The sequence below is a fragment of the Pteropus vampyrus genome, unplaced genomic scaffold (genome assembly GCF_000151845.1).
Source record: "Pteropus vampyrus isolate Shadow unplaced genomic scaffold, Pvam_2.0 Scaffold51, whole genome shotgun sequence".
NCBI classification, from domain to species: Eukaryota; Metazoa; Chordata; class Mammalia; order Chiroptera; family Pteropodidae; genus Pteropus; species Pteropus vampyrus.
Genome location: NW_011888832.1, coordinates 488695 through 508853, shown reverse-complemented (window position 1 = coordinate 508853; position 20159 = coordinate 488695). Strand labels below are relative to the sequence as shown.

The following is a 20159-nucleotide window of genomic DNA, read 5'->3' as shown; positions in this document are numbered from 1 at the left end:
AGCAAAGCCAGCGTCAGAGGTCTCCCTCCCAGGTGTGCCATGTAGGAGCATCGCCACTCTAGTGAGGAGGGCAGCTAGTCATGACACTAGCTTTTTTTCACAGCAGCCTGTCTTAGAAACATGACCACTTTTTCTCTTGCAGTTTTAAAAGAAGGTAGGCAGCTGACCTATGAGAAAGTGGACTTGAACAGCATTAGGGCCATGCTGAATAGCAACGATGTCAGCGAGTACCTGAAGATCTCACCGCATGGCTTGGAGGTAAAGCTTCTACAGCTGGTCCGTTGGGAGTGAGGGGGGAATCTTGTTCTCATTTTCATGCCCTGGTTCTGAACAAAAGCAATTTCTTACAGAGTAGATGGAATCTTATTTCATATCGAAATGTGGTTAGAGGCAGGAGAGAGGGTATGCAGGATGTTATTTACTCTTTTATATCCCACATAATGCTGGACATACAGGAAGCACGATAATATTTACTGAATTTTTGGTTTAAATATGTCTGTTTTTAAGCTTTGCCATTTTATTCAGCTAAAGCTACAGAGACTAGTATTTCTAAAAGAGACCCTTTTTTTTTTTTTTAAGCTCGTCATAGCAAGTTGTATTCCGTCTAGCGCTTTCCCTCCTCCCTGTATCTTGGAAATGCTGCTGGTTTTGTGGTGAAGGTTGATGAGAGAGCTGCATATGTGCAGGAAGGTACCACAAGGCACTAGACATGTCAAGATTAGAGAACTGTTCGAAGAAGGGCTGCAAACAGCTCTTTGATCTTACATATTGCCAAATGCTTGATGTAGTTTTCTGCTTTCAGTTATTTTTAGGTGCTTTATCGTATACCCTTCAATATCCTTGTCTCACTCCATCATAACGAGTACAGGTTAAGGCAATGTTCATGTATTTGTAAAAGGCTCTACTGTGAAAGCAAAGCTCTATAAGTATTTAAAAATGAAGCCAGTAACCTTCACTGATTCTTTCTGCAGCCATCTTTGAGGTCTTCCAATCCTGTTAGAACTCCCTGCAAATAAAACTATAAAATAGAGTGCGCTTCATCCAGTTTCGCCCTTTTGTCACTGAGGGTGCACAGGGAAGGAAACAGTAGTCCACCGGAGGCTATAACAAGGACGAATCCACCAGCCTTCCGAGCAGCCCGTTACTTTGGTGGTCGTCAGGCGTTGATGGTGGACTCTCATGCCTTTTGGTTTTGCCAGGCTCGCTGTGATGCCTCCTCTTTTGAAAGCGTGCGTTGCACCTTCTGTGTGGATGCTGGGGTGTGGTACTACGAAGTCACAGTGGTCACTTCTGGCGTCATGCAGATTGGCTGGGCCACACGAGACAGCAAGTTTCTCAATCACGTGAGTACTCTGGAGAACTGGGCCAATGAGGGCAGGGCAGTTTTTTGGCGAGTGAGTGGAGGGTACTTATTTTTCAGATAGATTTACATAATAATCATTTCTTGAGATGAACCACATGGTTCCATATCCCTAACAGTGGCTTGCTAAACTGATGCAGACCTAGAAAACACAAGTGAAATTGCCCCTCAGCCTTTTTCCCCTCGAGTTTTAAGTTCACATTAATTTTCCACTTAGAGGTTGGATGTGTCTTTGTAGGCTTTGCTCCAGCCCCAGCCACGTCTTTGGCTCAGTTCTTATTTTGAAGCCAGTGATCATTTTTACCTCGCATTTAAGCTTTAAGAGCTTTGTAGGAATTCTCTTCCTTTTATTAAATATGAAATGTGGGCTTGACTTCTTTTAGTTGATTTTTACCTTATAATTAGTAGTAACATTTGTTTTCGATATCTAGTATCTTTCTTCTGTTACAGAAAGCGGTAATATAGAAAGGAAGATAAATCCACTAGAGAAAGCAGGATTGGGCTACCACTACTTGAATGTGAGAGATTGGGGCTCCTCCCTTTCCTCCAGGTGTTGATTTCTTGCCACTTTATACCCATCTAATGCCTGGCCCAGCTGGCTTTCTTCTGTTGTTCAGATTATAAGCTATTGAGAATTAATCCAGTTTTGATCAGGACTATTTTGTGGACATATGATTTATTTTTACCCTTTGGACTGGGAAAAGCCCCTTGAATTATTTCATTAACCTAAATAAGTTTCCCATCCCATATGCAGGGTCCTAGGATGGATTTTAGAAGTGATCCAACAAAATCAAACTAAATTTCTTTGCCATAAGTATAGTTTTGGAAGAGCCCTTTCAGAAAGACTGTATAGCATCCCAGAATTGTTCATGGCATTTTACTAAGCTCCTTGCTGGAGAGAGGTAAATTGGAGGAAGAAGACTGGTAGAGAGGTCAGGTCCGGCTCCTGTCCATGATGGAGAAACCAGACTCCCGTCTCCTATTGCTTTTGTTGGGAATCTTCCCTGATACAGGGCCTTCTAGTCAGCCCGGCCTCATTTAAAAGCTGGAAGTGTGGGGCTTTATTGTGGCTCCACATAGTCAGAAGTAAGCGAGTCTGGAGAACAATGCCAGTTAGTCTCTTAGTTCCCAACATGGGCACTGATTTAAAGCAGATAGTACCAATTACACTCACAGACTGCCCCCAAATGATGTCTTAAAGATGATTTTTTTAGGACTTTAAAAAAAAAAAATCTTAATTTCCAGAGCACCTTCATTTCAGTCTATCATGTGATTCTCACAACCATTTTTACTGTCATAATTTGCATTTCACAGATGAGAAAACTGAGTCAAAGTAGGACATAAAGAAACTAGCACAAAAATTCAGTCACTTTCTATTCTACAATAGTTGTTTTCTTTGCATTTGAAAATGGTGAGAATCTGAGAGAACTAGCTGATCTCGTAACAGAAAAATTGTTCCAGAATTAGAAGAAATAGAGATTCCTCTGGTAAGGAAGCCTTGATATAAAGTTTGTCTCTCCTGATTTGGCAGCAATAAGTCTAGGTGTGTATATCTGAGACTGAATTTTTTTAAATCACCAATGAAGCTAGCTCATTTTATCTGGTGGATGAAGATTATTTCTGCCATGTAGTTGCAGAAACTTTAGCTCTTCAAATTAAGAGGCATAAAATGCTGCTTTACCCTCTAAATTGCTTGATACTTGATAGATTGTTAATTTCGTTCTTTAAAAAACAAAAAACATTTTTCCCTGATCCAAGTCGACTGGCCAATTCCCTGTTAGAAATTGGTAAAATCTAATGTATCTTTTCTCAGATGTAGGGTTTTAACGATATTGCCATACTTAGAACTTTGTTTCAGATAGACATTGTTCTGGTGATTCAGAACCATTTTGTCTGTACAGACAGGGTGTGGTTTTATGGAATAAGTCATTGCTAGGAAACACCCAGTTTCTAAAGATTTGAAATCTGTCCATAGTGCCTCTTATTTTCTCTTACCACTTAGCCTTCAGTTTTCAAAAGATGATCAAAGCATTGAGCTTGGAGATAGAGCATTAAAATTAAAACCTTGAGGATAGTTGTTCAGGTCACCTACAGAACAGTTTGTTGTGATATATATTTTTACAGGGGTTTGGAAGTAATGAGTCTCCAAGGGTGCGTTTCGACTTGTCTAAAATATCTTTTGCCTTTTCATGAACATCTACCATGTGACAGACCTTTCTCATACTCATCACTAATCTTTTTGAGAGTTTGGGAAGGTGGCATTCTCCCTTTTAAAGATGAAGGTATGAATTCAGAGTAATTAATTTAGAAACTTACCCAAAGTCACCCAGCCTCCAGGTGCTGGAGAAGAATTCAGACCCTGGTCAGGATAGCCCGAGCTCCTTCACCTGTTGAAGCCTCTTGCCTTAGATAAAATGACTCTTGGTAAGCAGAATAGGAATGACCTGGAAGCTTATCAGGGCCTCCCAGACCATTGAGGGGTTTGGGAACTAGACAGGCTCCAAGGCAACGTCCAAGGCTGAGAGACAGGAATTACAGCAGCCAGTGTTTTGGGGGCCAGGACGCCAACACTGCTGCAAATCAGACCTAACCATCCTTCCACGTGGGGTCACTCACCACACCAGGTATGTGATGTGAGGGTCCAGTTGGCCAAGCCTAGGTCACCTCTTACCCCTCTTCCTCCAGAGCAGAACACTGTACCTTCATTACATTCCCCATAACAGAAAAGGGGGTTGAGGTGCTGGACAGCAGAAAAAAGGATGGTGTTTACCACATGTAGAAGGATTCAAAATATTCTCCAAATGACAAGCTATGAATAAACTTTCTTTGTTATTAGTAATGTTTCCATTACTAAAATATACATGACCGGAAACAGGCAGCTCAAGCTAACACCCTGTGCTCTCGTTTATCTGTCTCAGCCAAGGGAAACCATAGGTTTTGTCATGCTGGGAATGTTTTCAGGTTGAAGGAGAGTGTAGTGCACCTAGATTGCTCTCTGAGCTGTGAACTCAAAGTGCATCTCTGCTTGGCATAGGCACCTACTTCTTAGCCCGTGGAAGTTGATCTGTAGTAGTTAAAATGATTAGTTTCCCCTTTGTCCCACAATGCCACTCTTGTGAAATTTATCGAGGCATAGAAAACTTTGCATGGTAAAGTGTGTTCTTAACAACTTTTGGTGGCTAGTAATCTAGGAATTTCTTTCAAGTGTTCCGTCGAGGACTTTATAGGACATTAGAAAGTTCAATAGAAGTAATTGCTTGCCTTTTGCCTATGCTGTGACACCCATAAAATAAAAAACAAGTTTTTTTACTTCTTCAGGCTTTGAAAGGGGTAGATAGCAAGGTATTCTTTCTGGTAGACTGGTGAGTTTCTTCTCAGCCTAAAGGCAATTAGAATCAAGTTCATTTAACTCTTAAATAGTCCGAATAGTGCATTCAGAACAGCTAAGTCAGAAGCTTCAATTTGGAGAATACTCATCCAAATTCAGTATGTTACAGGTCAAGAATTTAATATATTGTAGCTGGAGTCAGAAATATGTTAGAGCCTTTTTTCAGTCTATCTCCTCACTTCATTTATCCTGTAGAATAAGCAGACCATCACCAGAACCTGAGATCTTACTTAGATTTGGCCTACATTTTCAATTCTTTTCTCCATTAGAATCGTTCACCCTTGACCCTTAAAGATAGCCATTGTCTGATTTGCATGCTTCCTGTATTTTATTTATAATTTTTATTATTATTTTTATAAGCACTCAAAATAATTTCTTAAGATTCCATCCACCTTTTTATTTTAATAATAAAATAATTGTGAGATAATTATAAGGCAGTAAGTGATAAGCTGTCAAGGACCTATATGTTGCTCAAATTGAGCTGATCTCAAAATAAGTATTAGCCGATTGTCCACTGTAGTCTTTCTCTTGCCTCCAGTTTTGAAATCTGTGAGCATGTGGGTGTTTTGAAGTCTACTACATGCAAGAAGGGTGTTTGTCCAGCAGCAGTGAAGTGGAAAGCACACCAGTCTGGGAATTAGATGATTCCAAGGTCCAAACTCGACTCTCTTAGTAATTTGTCTTTAGGCAAGCCGGTTGACCTCTCTGAGCCTTTATTTCCTCTTAAAATGGAGTGTAATGCCACCAGCCTCAAGGTGGTTAGTGAGAATTAAATGAAGTAACAAATGTGAAAATTGGTCATCTGTTCTAGGAACTAGGCCTCTAAGTCAGAATTTTACATCTTCTAAAAACCATAGGCTCTCCCTTCATCCGGAAAGCTTAGACTTCCAGCCACCCAGTTGATGGTTAAGAAAGACACACTCTCTTTTCCTAGAACACAGCAGGCCTTGCTAACCTCCTGGGCTCTGTCTCCCTTCAGGAAGGCTATGGCATTGGGGACGATGAATACTCCTGTGCATACGATGGCTGCCGGCAGCTAATTTGGTACAATGCTAGAAGTAAGCCTCACCTACACCCATGCTGGAAAGAAGGTATTCATTCCTCTCCATCAGAATTTATCGACTAGGTTAAGACATTAGGTTATTATGAAGCATCTATTATGTTAGGTCTTAAAACGTTTAAATGGAAGTATATGAAATGTGAAAAGGATTAGCCTTTGTATCCCCCTGCCATGGATGTGAATGGTATTCTCCTGGTAAATTCACCTCTGGTGCCTCTAGTGGAGCTCTTCCTTCAGCAAAAGCATCTCAGAATATAAAATTCTTAATTTAGTGGGAAGTGATCATCTTAAGGTTAATGTGAATTCTAATTTCCTCGCTGGGTATATGTTTTGAATCAAAGCAGCCATGGAGATTTTGAAGATAATGAAATTGTAATGCCAGTTAAATGAAGATGTTTTCAGAGACCAGATAACTGTGGAATAGGCACTAATCGGTGGCCACCTTCTGGGCACCTCTAGAGCAATTTTTAAGGATAACTTGAGCTCTTTCAGCCTCACACACATCTGCCTAGCCTTCATTCTTCAGACGTCAGGCTCAGGATGCTGAAGGGGCCACAGGCTACCAGAACTCTCAATCATGGCTCTCAGATTTCTTGCAGGAATATATATCTTAGCAACAGCACGATCTTTTTCTCCCTGTTCAGTTTTTGTTCTATCCAGTTTGCGGTATCTAAGGCCCTAGACCCATGAAAACATTTATTAATGAAAGATTCAAGCAGCAAAGTTTGAGCCACACAGTTGGTTTATTAAACACAGACCGAAGGATTTAAGGTTATTGAGTCCTTTTACCTCCAGTTAATTACAGTGCAAATAGGTCTTTCCTGCCGCGGCACCATTGTACCAGCGGATGGTCTTCTCGGGGCCTCCTGGTGCCCCCCACCAACCCATTCTGAAGACATAGGGTCATATGTAGGGAACGGTGCCTCTGGAAAGATTGTATTCCCAACATTGGAGCTAGGCAGGGGATAGAGTCCAGCTCCTTCTCCAAGCCTTCTCTCCGCTTCCTGCCACCATCAGCATCATAGATGTAACTGGATTTTCAGGCATGCCAGGGGAGCAGGGTTTGACCACTGCTGCATGGGCACAGCTCCACTTAATTAACTAAACTGATAGTGTGGGAAAGGAAAAAACCTTAAAAGCCAGCACAAGCCCTCATTTTAATGGCTTGCAGGTTCTTAAAGGAACATGAAACTGCGTTTAACAGAGCATACGATAGAAGCTCTGTCTGTAAAGACTGTGTAGTGTGGCTTCTTAGTAATTTTTAAAAAGATTACTGTAGTAATGTTTATTATAAAAATTGGAAAATAGGGGAAAAAGCAAAATGAAACTAAAATCCCTTATAATCCATCCAGAGATTTCTTTTTTTAAAAACACTTAAAATTTGATATATATATTTTTTGTTGTTATACTTAATATGCCTTAAATAGCTTTCCAGGTTATTAAATAACAGTATTTTAATTTTTTTTTTCAATTTATTATTATATAATTGTACTATATTAATCAATGCCTCAAGGTTAGATAATTATATTTTCACCTTTTTATCATTATTACTATAAAAGAAAAATTATAAACCATTCTGAGTTTTCTCAGGATAAATGCTTAGAAGCGAACCTTATATAGCAAGGGGGAAAAAAGATTTCATTTTTGAAATTCCTGTGCTATAAATCACTGTGTAATTTCATGTGTTTATCTTTAACAGTTTAAAAAGCAAAAATTTTATGAGTGAAGATGAATCCTTTTTTTTAAACATGCTTTTGGGTAATTGTTACCCTAGGGAATTTTAAATCTCCAGAGAGGCAAAGAAGCACATAGTTTTGATCTTACCATATTTCACTGATCCTAAAATGCACGTTTTTTTCACATTTTTAGCATCTCTGAAATTGGGATGTCTCATATAATGGATGGCCCGTCATAGGTTAATTGGCAGCTTTTTCTTTTTAATGGTTCATATGATACTGGTATGTAGGGGTCAGATCAGTTGCATAAGAAGCTAGAAAGTTGAATATGTTGAATCCAGGGCTACAGTACAGACTCAATACAGTGACATCAAAACTGAGACACTTAGCAGAATCCTGGTAATATACACCCGTATCCTAACAGTGTTTCACTTTATTCTGTAGGAGATACGGTAGGATTTCTGTTAGACTTGAATGAAAAGCAAATGATCTTCTTTCTAAATGGCAGCCAACTGCCTCCTGAGAAGCAAGTCTTTTCATCTACTGTGTAAGTAGCTTTTTTCAATCAAAACTTTTAAGAGATGCATGGAATGTACTTTACTCCAGAAAAAACTGTCCATTTGTGTAGTCAGTTGTGATGAGAAATCACTTTATTTCAAGTAATTGGGGACCCATTTGATTGTACCTGAAGCTGTCCCAAAATTTGAACTAGGAAGCTGAGGGCAGGAGACTGGTTCACAGTCCTGTCAGGGTTATGAACAATCTGTCACCCTTCTTTTCAGCTAGGGTGTGACCCATCCCAATTCTGAGAATGAGCTTTACTTTGTTTGTTTGAGTTCTCTTGACCTCTGTACTCCTTTTTATCTGTAGATCTGGATTTTTTGCTGCAGCTAGTTTCATGTCATATCAACAATGTGAGTTCAATTTTGGAGCAAAACCATTCAAATATCCACCATCTATGAAATTTAGCACTTTTAATGATTACGCCTTCCTAACAGCTGAAGAGAAAATCATCTTGCCAAGGTAAGGACTCTGCCAGGCTATCTCCAGACTTCCACGTGTGTCCCGTGAGAAATTACAAGTTTCTAAGAGACTTTTTTCAGCTTTATACAAATAATTTTGAAACCCTGAGTAAAGTAGTGACTTCCTAGGAAATATAAATTACTAAACCACATCCCAGAAGAGACATAGACAAAGTAATTATTAAAAAATTAATTGAAAAGAAATTAGGAGCTGTGTTCGCAAAAAGCACCAGACCCAGGTGGTCTCACAGGAGCCACCAAACCTTCGAGTCACAGATAACTTCACTGCCATTTATCACAGAACCCAGAAAGAAAGAGTGCTTCCAAATAATGTTTATGAAATAAACAACATTGTTGTAAAAATCAGACAGTATTGCATGTGCACATACACCAGAAAACCCCTGACAACTTCGATTAAATGTCGATGTAAAAATCCCGAATAGTAGGAAATCAAGTGCATCTTTTAACAGACTTGGGATTGTTGAAACAGACTTCTTGTTGGGTTTAAGCCATGTGGCAAACCTGCCCACACTTCTACAGCCATTAAGATGGGGATGCCATCTTGGATAAAATTTCACAGCCCTTATTTTTCAAAACTGATTGGCATTAATTGTCTCATCGGCTAAATGCCTGCTTTTCTTCCTCACGAGATGAACACAGTCTGTTCCTTAAGCTGGGAAAGACTCCAGCTGCTTCTTGGTAATTACTTCGAATTGGAGCTTGTTTCACAATATGAGCCAAAGTTTATCATTTTCTACCAGAGCAGCTTCCTGGGCCTGTGTGGGGAAGGCATTCCAGTTACTAATGCCACATTTGTTATATGAGTGACAGTCTCTCTCAGCGGTGAAGGAGACCACCCTGGTCAGGGTGGAGCCTGTGTCGGGCCATCATGCCCCTAAAGGTACCTATAAAATAAGTTATAATCCTAGCTCCTGTTTTGGCTCAAAAAGCAGGTCTATAAACAGCTTTGTGCTTCACCTTAGACTCAGTATCTCAGGGCTCGAGAGTGGCTCTGAAGTTTCCAGATAAACTGGAAAATGTTGCATAGTGACAGCAGCATTGCTTGCAGCAGCAGAACCTCCAGAATATCCCAGACAGAAAGACTGTCCACTTACATCTCAGCTCAGGGACCTGAGGTTCATTCCTAGAACTTCCCTTCACCTTGTCTTTGTTGCTTGACAGAGATTCTGGACTTTAATTCCTCCTGCGGAAAGTCTGAAGTGGCAGCTCTCGCATCTGCCATACCCCATTACCTTTTCATTTAGCCTGTCTTGAATGCGGCGCGTAAGTCCGCTTCTCACATACACCTAGAAGGGTGCGACCAATCCATCAGAGAGTTCCCCTAGAGTCTGGCCTAGATTAAAACTGCTCCAGCGTTTAGTTAACTGCCCCTGCAGAATTGGACTTTCCAAAAGTTAGATGGCAACAGGCATCAACTACCGGCAAGTCTCCTCTTATGGACAGCTTCTGGGTCCTCCCTCGGTACGACGTCAGTTCAGCACCGAAAGTGCAGCCTGCCTTGAATAAAAACAGCAGAGTTACAGACTAGGGCATTCCAGTGCTACATAGACCTTCGTCTCTGACAGTGACACCAAGACAGGAGTTGTCGGAGGCTAATCGAGTGTCCTCCTTAATGCCAACCTCCTGCCGGTACATACCGGTCACACTTAATTAGATTGTGGCATTAAGTGTTAATGTGCCCAAGATCGTTTTCTATGCCGTTAATATTTTCAGCTTGTGTTCCAAAAGCTGTATTCAAGGATACTTTTTACTCAGTGGCACAGCAGTCTTTCCTGGCTTGAGGATAGGGGACCGCGGCCCTTTACTACCTGGGATTTTATAGATTGTTCTATATTGTGTGTACTCTCTGTCTCTAATTCATCTCCTTTCATTCATTCTTTTTTCTTCTTAACCTTTTTATTATGGCAAACTTCAAATACACAAAGAAAAAAAGAATAGTTCAGTGAAGTACTATGTACCCACCTCTCGGCCACAAGAGTCATCCACATGCAGCCACCTGCTTCTCCAGTCTTTCTTCATCTCTGTTAATACCTTATTATCATTCCGGTTTCCCTGGCCATAATCCTGGACTGTCCTTGACATCGCACTTCCTGTCATTCCCACATTCAATCTCTCAGCAAATCGTGCGGGCCGTGTCTTCAAATTATATCCCAAATCCAGCTACTACATATCATCTGTCACCGTGGTCAAGGCCTCCATAATTTCCCACCTGGATTATTTTTGCCCTGCCCTCTAACTGGTCTCCCTGTTCCTGCCTTGACCCTCTTCAGTCTATTCAGCACAGCCTCCAGAATGATTTTGTTATAGCTTAAATCAGATTGTGTGCTTCTCTGGTCAGAATGCTTAGTGGCCTCCCATTTCACTTAAGGTAAAAGCTTAAATTCTCGCAGTGACCTACCTTGTCCTACAGGATTTGTCCCCTCCTTTCCGTTACTTCTATTACTTACCTCCTACCCTCTTCCATTTGTTCATGCTTCTTTAGCCACCCTGGCCTCCTTACTGCTCCTAAAACATACTGTAGTTTTAAACTTTTAAACATTTAAAACACACTGAGGTCTATTGTAGCCTCAGGACCTTTGCACTTGCTGATTCTGCAGCCAGAATGGTCCTGTTTGTGTTTTCCAACACCACCAAGCAATAATTCAATTCTGGCACTATCTACCTAGAGAGAGCATCAGATCCCACAGGTTAAGGGCTGTTATACAAGACTGCTCTTCTCCCCGATTTTAGATGCCAATCAAAAGTCCAGGTTGTTTCCTGTGCATCTGACCAACCAGCTATAAATAAAAGGTTCCCACAGCCCCCTCCTTGTGATTGATCAGTTTGCTAGAGCAGCTTACAGAACTCGGGAAAAGTTTACTTTATAGATTACTGGTCAATTGTAAAAAGGATATAACAGGAACAGCTAGGCAGAAGAGATGTATAGGGCAGGTTATGGGAAAAGAGCTGTCTGAAGGCGGAGAGATACTTTACTAGTCCTCTCTTCACTGCAGAATTGCTAGGGCTCGGAACAGCGCCTGGCCCTTAGTGAAGCCTCAGTGCTTGAACGAATGCCCCCTGTTCCTCTTGCCCACGCATCAGGGCTGTACCTTCAGCAGTGTGGCTCTGCCGACTGCTTTTCCACTCCAGACTGAGCAAAAGTGCAAGGCAAGGATTCTACCCTGGGGTGTCTAGACCTCCAGGGAGTCTGCGATAGGCTATCATAACACCTTGAAATTGTATAAAAACGTGTATGTACATTTTTCTTGGGAAATACTATATGCTTTTCATCAAACTCAGAGATGTGCGCCTTAAAAGGTTAAAAATTTGCTGGTAAAATAAAAAGCACTGGACTTAGAATTAAAAGATTTGAATTTGATTCCTGAATCTGTTTACTGTATGTGACCTTATGCAAATCAACTCCTTAAACTATTTGTACAAGGGGAACGACCATGCCTCCTTATTCTAAAATGGAGTCCAGTGATTTTGAATCTCTATAAGAGTGAAACGAGATGTGCGCGAAAACTACTGAACAAAAGGAATGTCGACGCAAGAATGTCCAAACCTATAGAAATATTTTATAAGAGTTTATTAGAGTTAGAGCGAAACCGAGGACAAGCCTGGAATATGTCAACAGATTGAGAAAATGCTCAGGAGAATGGCAGTTTTGCAGGGGTTTTTTATGCATTTAGAATCAAAAGAGAGAAGGAAGATACATGAAATCCATTGGTGATAGATTACAGAGGCCGGAATAAGCAAGGCGGGAGAGGGGGGTGGATTTCTAAGATTGGTGGGTATAAGATACTTAACATTTAACATTTACAGTAAGTACAGATGGTATGTGGGCACTAGGATAATAAAGAGGAATTTCAGGTGCTCCACCCAGTGCCTCCCAGGGGTTATGCCTCCCAGGTGTTTGGAAAAGATTGGCATTTCAAAGGTGCATCATCCTAGATGCCTAAAGCAGGGGCGCTCAAGGCAAAGATAACCTTTTACTAAAGGAGCTGTAGGCCTGGGACTAGACTGCCCACCTTGACCTGCCCAGTTAGGAATTTATGATCAGATCACCCTGTGTGATTACATTCCGTCACTGAGCTTGTCAGGCCTGCTGTGTGGCCCTCTGAGCTTGTCAGGCCTGCTATGTAGTCTTTTTTCGTTCACTATGCTTTCAGAGCATTTTCAAAGCATTTCTTACACATCACTGCTAACAGACCCCATTGATTTGTTGACAAACTGTGTTTTCTACTCAGGCACAGGCGTCTTGCTCTGTTGAAGCAAGTCAGCATCCGGGAAAACTGCTGCTCCCTGTGTTGCGATGAGGTAGCAGACACACAATTGAAGCCATGTGGACACAGGTAAGAGGGTTTGTTTGATTATTTCCTGTTTCGTACATCAGCCAAAGTTTCATCCATTCCGTTCCTGAATTGCTTTAAAGTGTCGTCATTTCCATAGCTGTTCATCAAGGTGGGCTGAGTGAGAAATTAGAACTGCCATGTAGTGCGTGGCTGCCTTCCAGAATGTGCCTGAAATATAAGAAGCCACTTTATATGGAATGCCCGTGTTTTCTCAATACTATATTTTTAATAGTTTTCACGTCACAAAATGTAAAAGGTTTAATGCTATTTATGAGCTTCTTGGGAAATCTCTCTTAGTCTTAGGCCTCCTCATATGCTCACCACCTACAGCCCTAACCACTGAGGAGGCAGTGCCTCCCTGCCATCTAACCAGATTTCAGTTGTGTGAGATGAACTCAGAGAGCAGCCTGGATGCTGTAGATCCGAGTGGCTAAACAGCGAGACCAGCGAGTGGGCCGGTCCCCGAGAAGGGCATCCCAGCTGGAGTTAGGCAAGGAGCTGGCGGCATGCCGGCCCGGCCTGGGCCAGGCGCGTGCTGACTGAACCTGAGCCATTCCCGTGCTGATGTTCCAGGCCAGCTCCCCGTAATTCATCACAGTTCATACCCCGCCTTACTCTTATTTGTGACATAGCTTTAGCTACCAGGTCTCCTAGGGGTCCAGAGCCTAGAGTGATGGACCCCAATTTGTCACCCCCAGGTATGGCTCAGCTTGGGCCCCTGGGGACTCTGCTTCTACTGGTCTGCTGTGTTTTGAAATGGCTTGTTAGCTGATCGGCTACTAGGGGAAGTGCATGCAATTTATCTCCTGCACCAGTCTGTCTTCTGAAGGAAAGCACAGTGGCTCCGGCTGTGGTTTTCCTTGGTATCAACTGCGGCCCAGAATTCCTCATTTTAGCCCCTTTAGAGGTTTTAGTTTCCAGGGCCTCAAAGGCAGACACAGACTTTAAATGTTGGATATCTTGATACCCGTTGGTCTCTGTTTCTGTAAAAACGTTAAGATCCCGAACAGCAGGATCTGGTCTTACTCATCTTCGCGCTCTCAGACCCTTCTCGGTGGTTTTTGCACAGTCAGGGTTTGTGAATGAAAGCCGAAATCTAAAACCTTAGAGTCAGGCACCTAAAGTATGAGCAGTCTCCTCAATACAAAAATCCAAAACGGAGTTGGAAGAGGAAATTAAAAGAATTCCAAGAAAGTTAGCTTAACTTTCAGCAGCCACAACAATTTTAAAAGAGTGGGGGTAAAGAAGGGAAGTCCGGAGAAATTAATGACACGAAGAGACCTCAAGAAGAGATGGGAATCTAATTCCTCTTCCCACAGAAGAAACCGAGCCGTTATCGAAGCTCCCTTTGCCCTCCTCCCCGAAAGCACTAAGCAGGTGGTTTCACAGGTGAATTCTTTCAAACATCTGCGGAATAGATAAGATTCTATTTAAATTTCTCCAGACCATGGAGAAAACAGGAAAATTACTATATTCTTTTCACAACGCCTGCATGAGAATCATACCAAAAGCTGATAAAGAAAACTTAAGAATATAAATTTTAAAATCTCAGGTATTAATTAGCAAATAGGACCCAGCAACACAACCTAAGGGGCAGGAAGGGGTGGGGGGCGGCACTGCTTATCTCAGGAACACGGGGATGGTACGATGGAGAGACTCTATTAATGTAATTTACTCAAATAGGCTAAGGGGGAGAGGTACAAGGAATCACCACTTTCTCTAAAAATGCTATAAAGGCACTTGTTAAAATTCAGTATCCATTCCTCATGGATGGAGGGAAGAAACCTGTATAAGATAGGAATGTGTGGATACTTCTTTAACATTATAAACACATATACATCTTAACCAAATGCTAGCATCTTTTTAATGTGACACACTGGAAGCATTCCAAGAGATGTTGTGGACAAGGCAAGGCTGCCAGCTGTCAGCACCATGACTTGCATTGTACCGGCTAAGGCAGTTAGCCAAGAGAGAGAAAAGGAGAAAACTGGAAAGAGGAGCAAATCATCATTTGGAGATTATATACCTGGGCACCAAGGGAATCGACTGAAAACCTGTTAGCATCAGGGTGACGATTGAATAAGCTCGTTGGTTACAAAAAAGCAGTAGATCGTCTATGTCTGAATAGCAGCCAGTTAGAACATATGATTGATTCATTTTACAATAGTCAAAGTGGGGAGGCTATCTGAGAATACATACCAAGAAATTGTGGTACTTATATAAAGAAAACTTAAACTACCAAAGAATGTAATAGAAGACTTGAATAAATAGATCTATTCTGGGATAGGAAGACCTCTCACTATTGTTAAGTGATGATTTCCCCTAAACCCTAAGTTTAATTTAGTCCATATAAAAAGGGCAACATGATTTTTTTGTTGTTGTTCTAGAAATAGAAATGTCAAAAGTTCATGTGATACTAAGGCAAGAAAATTTTGAAAAATAAGAGGTATAGGGGGTCCTACCCATGGGAGGGAGACTTATTTATTTATAGAATTACTTACTTTTTTAGCCATTATTACCTTTTCAAGTAACAAGCTTACCAGTTTACATTGAGTCAGCAGTGGTGGTCAGTTTGACCTTTTGAAGTGTTGACCTAACATATTTATCTTTCTCCTCAGTGACCTGTGCATGGATTGTGCCTTGCAACTGGAGACCTGCCCATTGTGTCGTAAAGAAATAGTGTCTAGAGTCAGACAGATTTCTCATATATCATGACACACATGAAGAGGCATCATGGACTTATTTCTACTCAGTTCCAGCCAATGTTGAAAAGAAAAACAGAAAAAAAAAAAAAACCCATCTCTAATCAGTTGTATGCACATTGAAACTTATAGCCATGGCCAGATTTTATGCTAAAAAATGGTAGTTTGTCAAGGACAAAATTCTCTTAGAATCTAACCCAACTTGCCAGCCCTGAGAAATTCCTTTTAAGGCCAAGGAAAGCTGAATGCTAACAAGCTAGGCCTGCGGTATCCTCCATGAAAAACAGTAGGGGACAGTCAGCGCCCTCCTGAGAGCTGAAACCACACCGGAATTTTCCATGTTGGGTTCATTTGATTGTTTAGCATAGGAGGTTTTGTCTCATTTTCTAAAGTTTTATTTTGGACAGAAGTCATTATGGAGAAGTTTAAATGACAGCATTTCTGGGTTAAATATAAATTCCCATTGGTCAGAGATACTGGTGTGTTAAGCGCAGATATTGCACTGCAAGACTTGAATCTATAAAACTGGGATCACACAGGTCAATACTACAAGCAACATGGAGGGCCTGAAAGAAGGTGCACAGACTGTAGAAAAAAAACCCAAATTTTTGATATTTCACTGATTCCAAAGAACATTCTAGTTTTTTTTAACTGCAGAAAATTGCTGGTATTTTCACATTCATGGTATTTCTATCCAATTTCAGTACCCACATTTTGTGAGGAAAAAATGTTTTAACAATGCAGGAGGAGTTCTTAAATTAATTGCTATGTTTGGAGAAAATTTGGTATTTAGGGTATTTTTAAGGTACCATCAAATCAGGTTTTTTGTTTTTTGTTTAAAAAAATTTTTTTTAATCAGTATTGTTCTTGGAAGTAATATACTTTGAAACTCTTGAACTCTAATAGTGTCATAAACTCTTAGAGGACAGTCTGAGAGCACGTATTCATATTGTTTTAAATAAATACATGTTTTGAATAGTAAATTCAATCATGGATTATTGACTATGTCTTCATCAAAAGTGTTAATCCCTCTCAGGGTCTCTGGTGAAGACCTTCAAGAGTTTTGTTTTTTTCTCCCAGAAAATTGGAAGGTAGAATTGTAAATTCATAGAACTTATTTTATAATGGTGTACCTCAGCAGCTGCCTTTCAATTTATGCCAAGTCCTTACTGAGTTTATACTTGAATAGTAAATATGTCTTCTGAGTTTTACAGTGTCTTAAACTCAATGCACATTTTTTCTTCCTTTCCCACCCTTCCTTGTTTGTAGTTCATTAAACTGTCCTATCACAGAGCTGATTTCCTTCCTGGCCGTACTTGTTGGGGTGCTGGACTTTTTCCATGTCTTTAGTCTTCCATAAATTCAAAAATATATATAAATATATATATATATGTTCTCTAGCTTGTGGTGAATACAGTAATTTGCATTGAAGAAATAAATTGCCTTTTTTGACTAAGATTTCACAATTTTCATTGATGCCTGCTGCTAAGGTTCCAAGACATCACACTCTCAGGTTTAAGGGCTACTTTCCAGGATAGGAGAGAAGTAAGTATTAGAATTAAGAAGCAACACTTACCCAGCAAATCTTTATTGAGCACCTAATATGTTCTGGATATTGTGCCTATGTGTACTTGTCCTATTGTGCCTATTGCTTACATGTGGTTGTGGGGAGAAGACAACAGATTTGTGTTTATTGTAATACGTTATTAGTGCCTTCAAAGAAAAGAATAGGGTGCTATGAGAGAGAATGAGGGGGACTTAATTTAGATGGCAGGGTAGAGGAGGGTAGAAGGAACCTCACTGAGGAAGTAATAATAGTAAAAACCCAAAGGAAAAAGTAAGACGTGGCCAGGCAGAGAGACTAAGAACAAGCTTCTAGAACTAGGTAGCCTCATAAACAATCTTATAGGCAAATTCAAGAGGAAGAGAGCTCAGTGGGCTCCATGATCTGATGGACGGCCCCTGCAGCTAGTAAGGTAGGAATGAGTGGGTAGAGAATTGTATGCTCCAGTGGTAGAGAGGTCCAGGGACTGACTGCTCAGGAAGCCATGTTAAGGATTTTGTATTTTCCCCTAAGTGCAATAGAAAGTAAAGGAGTTTGAGCATGGAAGTGCTTTGATAGTTTTTTTAAAAGATGGCTGTGGCTTCCATGTGGAGAATGGAGAGGGAGGAAGGGGCAGGAGAGAGGACAAGCAAAAAATGGAAGTAGTAAGAACAGTAAGGAGACTGTGAGGGAATCTAGCAGAGAGGTGAAGGTCTATAAATTCGGGGGAGATAGAGAGAAATAAATGGAATTAATAGGTAGTCTGTCGGACCCTCTTAGCTTTCTAGATCGCTATCTGCCCTTGAACTTTCACATAAGATGGTCTGCTTTTCCAGTTCTTTCAGACCATAAAACAAGATTTTAATATTAAATTATTCATTCAGGACAGAAGCAAAGTTGTAATCTTGGAGCTACTTCAAAGGGAAAGACCTTTATTCCACATAGAAGAGAAAAAACTAGGGATTAACAAGCTATGTGGAAAAGAATAAACAGTAATCTATGTTCTGCACTGCTTGTAAGCATTTTAAGAGAAGGTGAAAGCCAGGCTTTTACTGATATATTGTCCCAGAGAGAGAGAGAAAAAAAAAAAGGTTAGTTTTTATTTCCTAGAAATAGCCCAAGGATTCCAGCCCCACCCCGAAAAACTGTTTTTAATGAATTGCTCCCTTTTTTGAATGATAGTGATAAAGTAAGGTCATAGTGTCATTTGCAGAATGTCAGGAAACAATGGTTCAATCACAGAAACTAAAACAATTTCACTGGCAGAAAGTGAATTGCATGAATTTCAACTATCTTGAATATGTATCTGTGAAACCAAGATAGTCCATTTTTTCTATTAAAACAATTCTTAATGCTTACCCAAAAAATATTTAAGAAATGGAAAACATTGAATACAGTCAAGTAAAAAAATACATATATATTCAAGTAAATTTTTAATTTTTCTACAAAAAGGCCACCATTCTATTTTTGCAGAAAAGTAATATGTTCTGATTCCCAGGAGTTTTGTTTGGCAACTCAGGGACCGGGGCCATAAATACATAGCATGATGATTAAAACAGAAGTGAGAGTGAGCCTGAACTGAACGCAGGTTCCAGCCCCAGGATGCCACTTATCATCAATACGCAAGTACTCAAGCTTTGCTTTCCTAATCTGTAAAATGGAGATGATAATACTCCCCTCATAGGGTTGTTTTTTTTTTCTTCATAGAATTTCAAGTATTTCAAAAGAAGACAATGTTTCATAAATGTTTAGCACCAGTACCTGGCACATGGCTGAGTAAGTGGGTACCTAGGACTATTTATCCCCATTTGTTCTTACAGCCAGAGATGGTCAAATAGATTAAAGATGGTCATATATTCTTTGACATTCCTCCCATCTATAAAATGACTTTTATGTCTCCTCCTCTTAAACCTTGGTGGGCTCTGTGTCTGCTTGACCAATTGAATTCAGTGGAAATGACACTGTGCTATTTCCAGTCCTAGACCTTTAAGTGACCGGTAGCTTCCACTTCCTGTCTCTTGAGATATCTGCTCTTGGACCCAGCCACCATAGTATGCGAAAACCCAAGCAACCCTGGGAAGAGCTACATGGAGAGGAACTGAAACTCTTCCACCCCAATCCTCTGAACCAACACACCACACTGAGCTCCCAGTGAGGAGCCAGCACTAGTAGGCCAGCCACGTGAGTGGGCTTGGAAGAAGCTCCTCTAGCCGGGTTCCAGCTGCCCCAACTGATGCTGACTGGAAAGAGATAAGCTGTCCTTTCCAAATTGCAGATCAGTGAGAAAAGTAATTGTTTTAAGTCACTAAATTTTCGGGTGGCTTATAACAGCAATAGATAACTAGAATAGATGAAATCATTTTCTCCTCCACTCTGAACCCATATATGATAAAGCACTAGAAAGGGTGGGCAAGTTCATTTAGTCCAAAAGAAATAAGTGGTTTATAGAGAAAGTAGGTCATGAAATCTGCTGAGTTTGCTTTGAGCTTTGTGACCAGTGCTGGACTTAAACAGAACTCACCCCAGTTATTCAGCAAACCTTTTTAGACGCCTGTCTTCTACTTGGTGCTAAGCAGAGTTAATACCTCCGAGAATGGATCTCCCCCTGGATACAAGAGTATCGTGATAACAATTTCTAGTTCCAGATCCCAATGATACTTACTTTACGTCCATTCAAAATGTCAATTCATTTAGGCTGGCCATCTGACCTTCAGATGAAACCTAAGCCATACCTTAAATCCCTGTAGATACGTACCACACATTTGGCCAAAAGGTATAATGCAACCGGAGACATAATGCCTAGTAGTCCAATCAAGAGAAATCAGCTCTAGGGAATCTTTTTTGCAAAATTTGGCAGTGTCGGAGCAGACTCTTCTCTGCGTTGTTCAAATAAGTTCTGTCAACTTTTATGTCGCCTAATTAGCCAAGAGACCAGTTAACTGCCTTATAATCTTTATGATGCGACTATGATCGCTGATGTAAATTACGACTTCCACTTATTGCGATGAGGCTTTCCTTCCACAAGAGGGAGTAACTGCCTTGCAAATCTGGTC

General features: G+C 40.7%; 1 protein-coding gene across 8 annotated transcripts in view; it reads left to right on the top strand.

The window, feature by feature from the left end:
- Window positions 1-17021, top strand: part of RSPRY1 (ring finger and SPRY domain containing 1) — a 40563-nt gene extending 23542 nt beyond the window's left edge. For 6 of the 8 annotated variants that reach the window (XM_011360121.2, XM_011360118.2, XM_011360119.2 and 3 more), the window contains 7 exons: window positions 143-258; window positions 1200-1343; window positions 5728-5839; window positions 7929-8031; window positions 8355-8507; window positions 12757-12861; window positions 15480-17021. In XM_011360121.2, the coding sequence (XP_011358423.1) occupies window positions 143-258; window positions 1200-1343; window positions 5728-5839; window positions 7929-8031; window positions 8355-8507; window positions 12757-12861; window positions 15480-15576 (830 nt within the window). In that variant the 3' untranslated portion in view covers window positions 15577-17021. The remainder of the gene's footprint in view (window positions 1-142; window positions 259-1199; window positions 1344-5727; window positions 5840-7928; window positions 8032-8354; window positions 8508-12756; window positions 12862-15479) is intronic. The other 2 variants (XM_011360125.2, XM_011360124.2) reach the window with 2 other exon arrangements.
- The last annotated feature ends 3138 nt before the right edge of the window (window positions 17022-20159 follow it).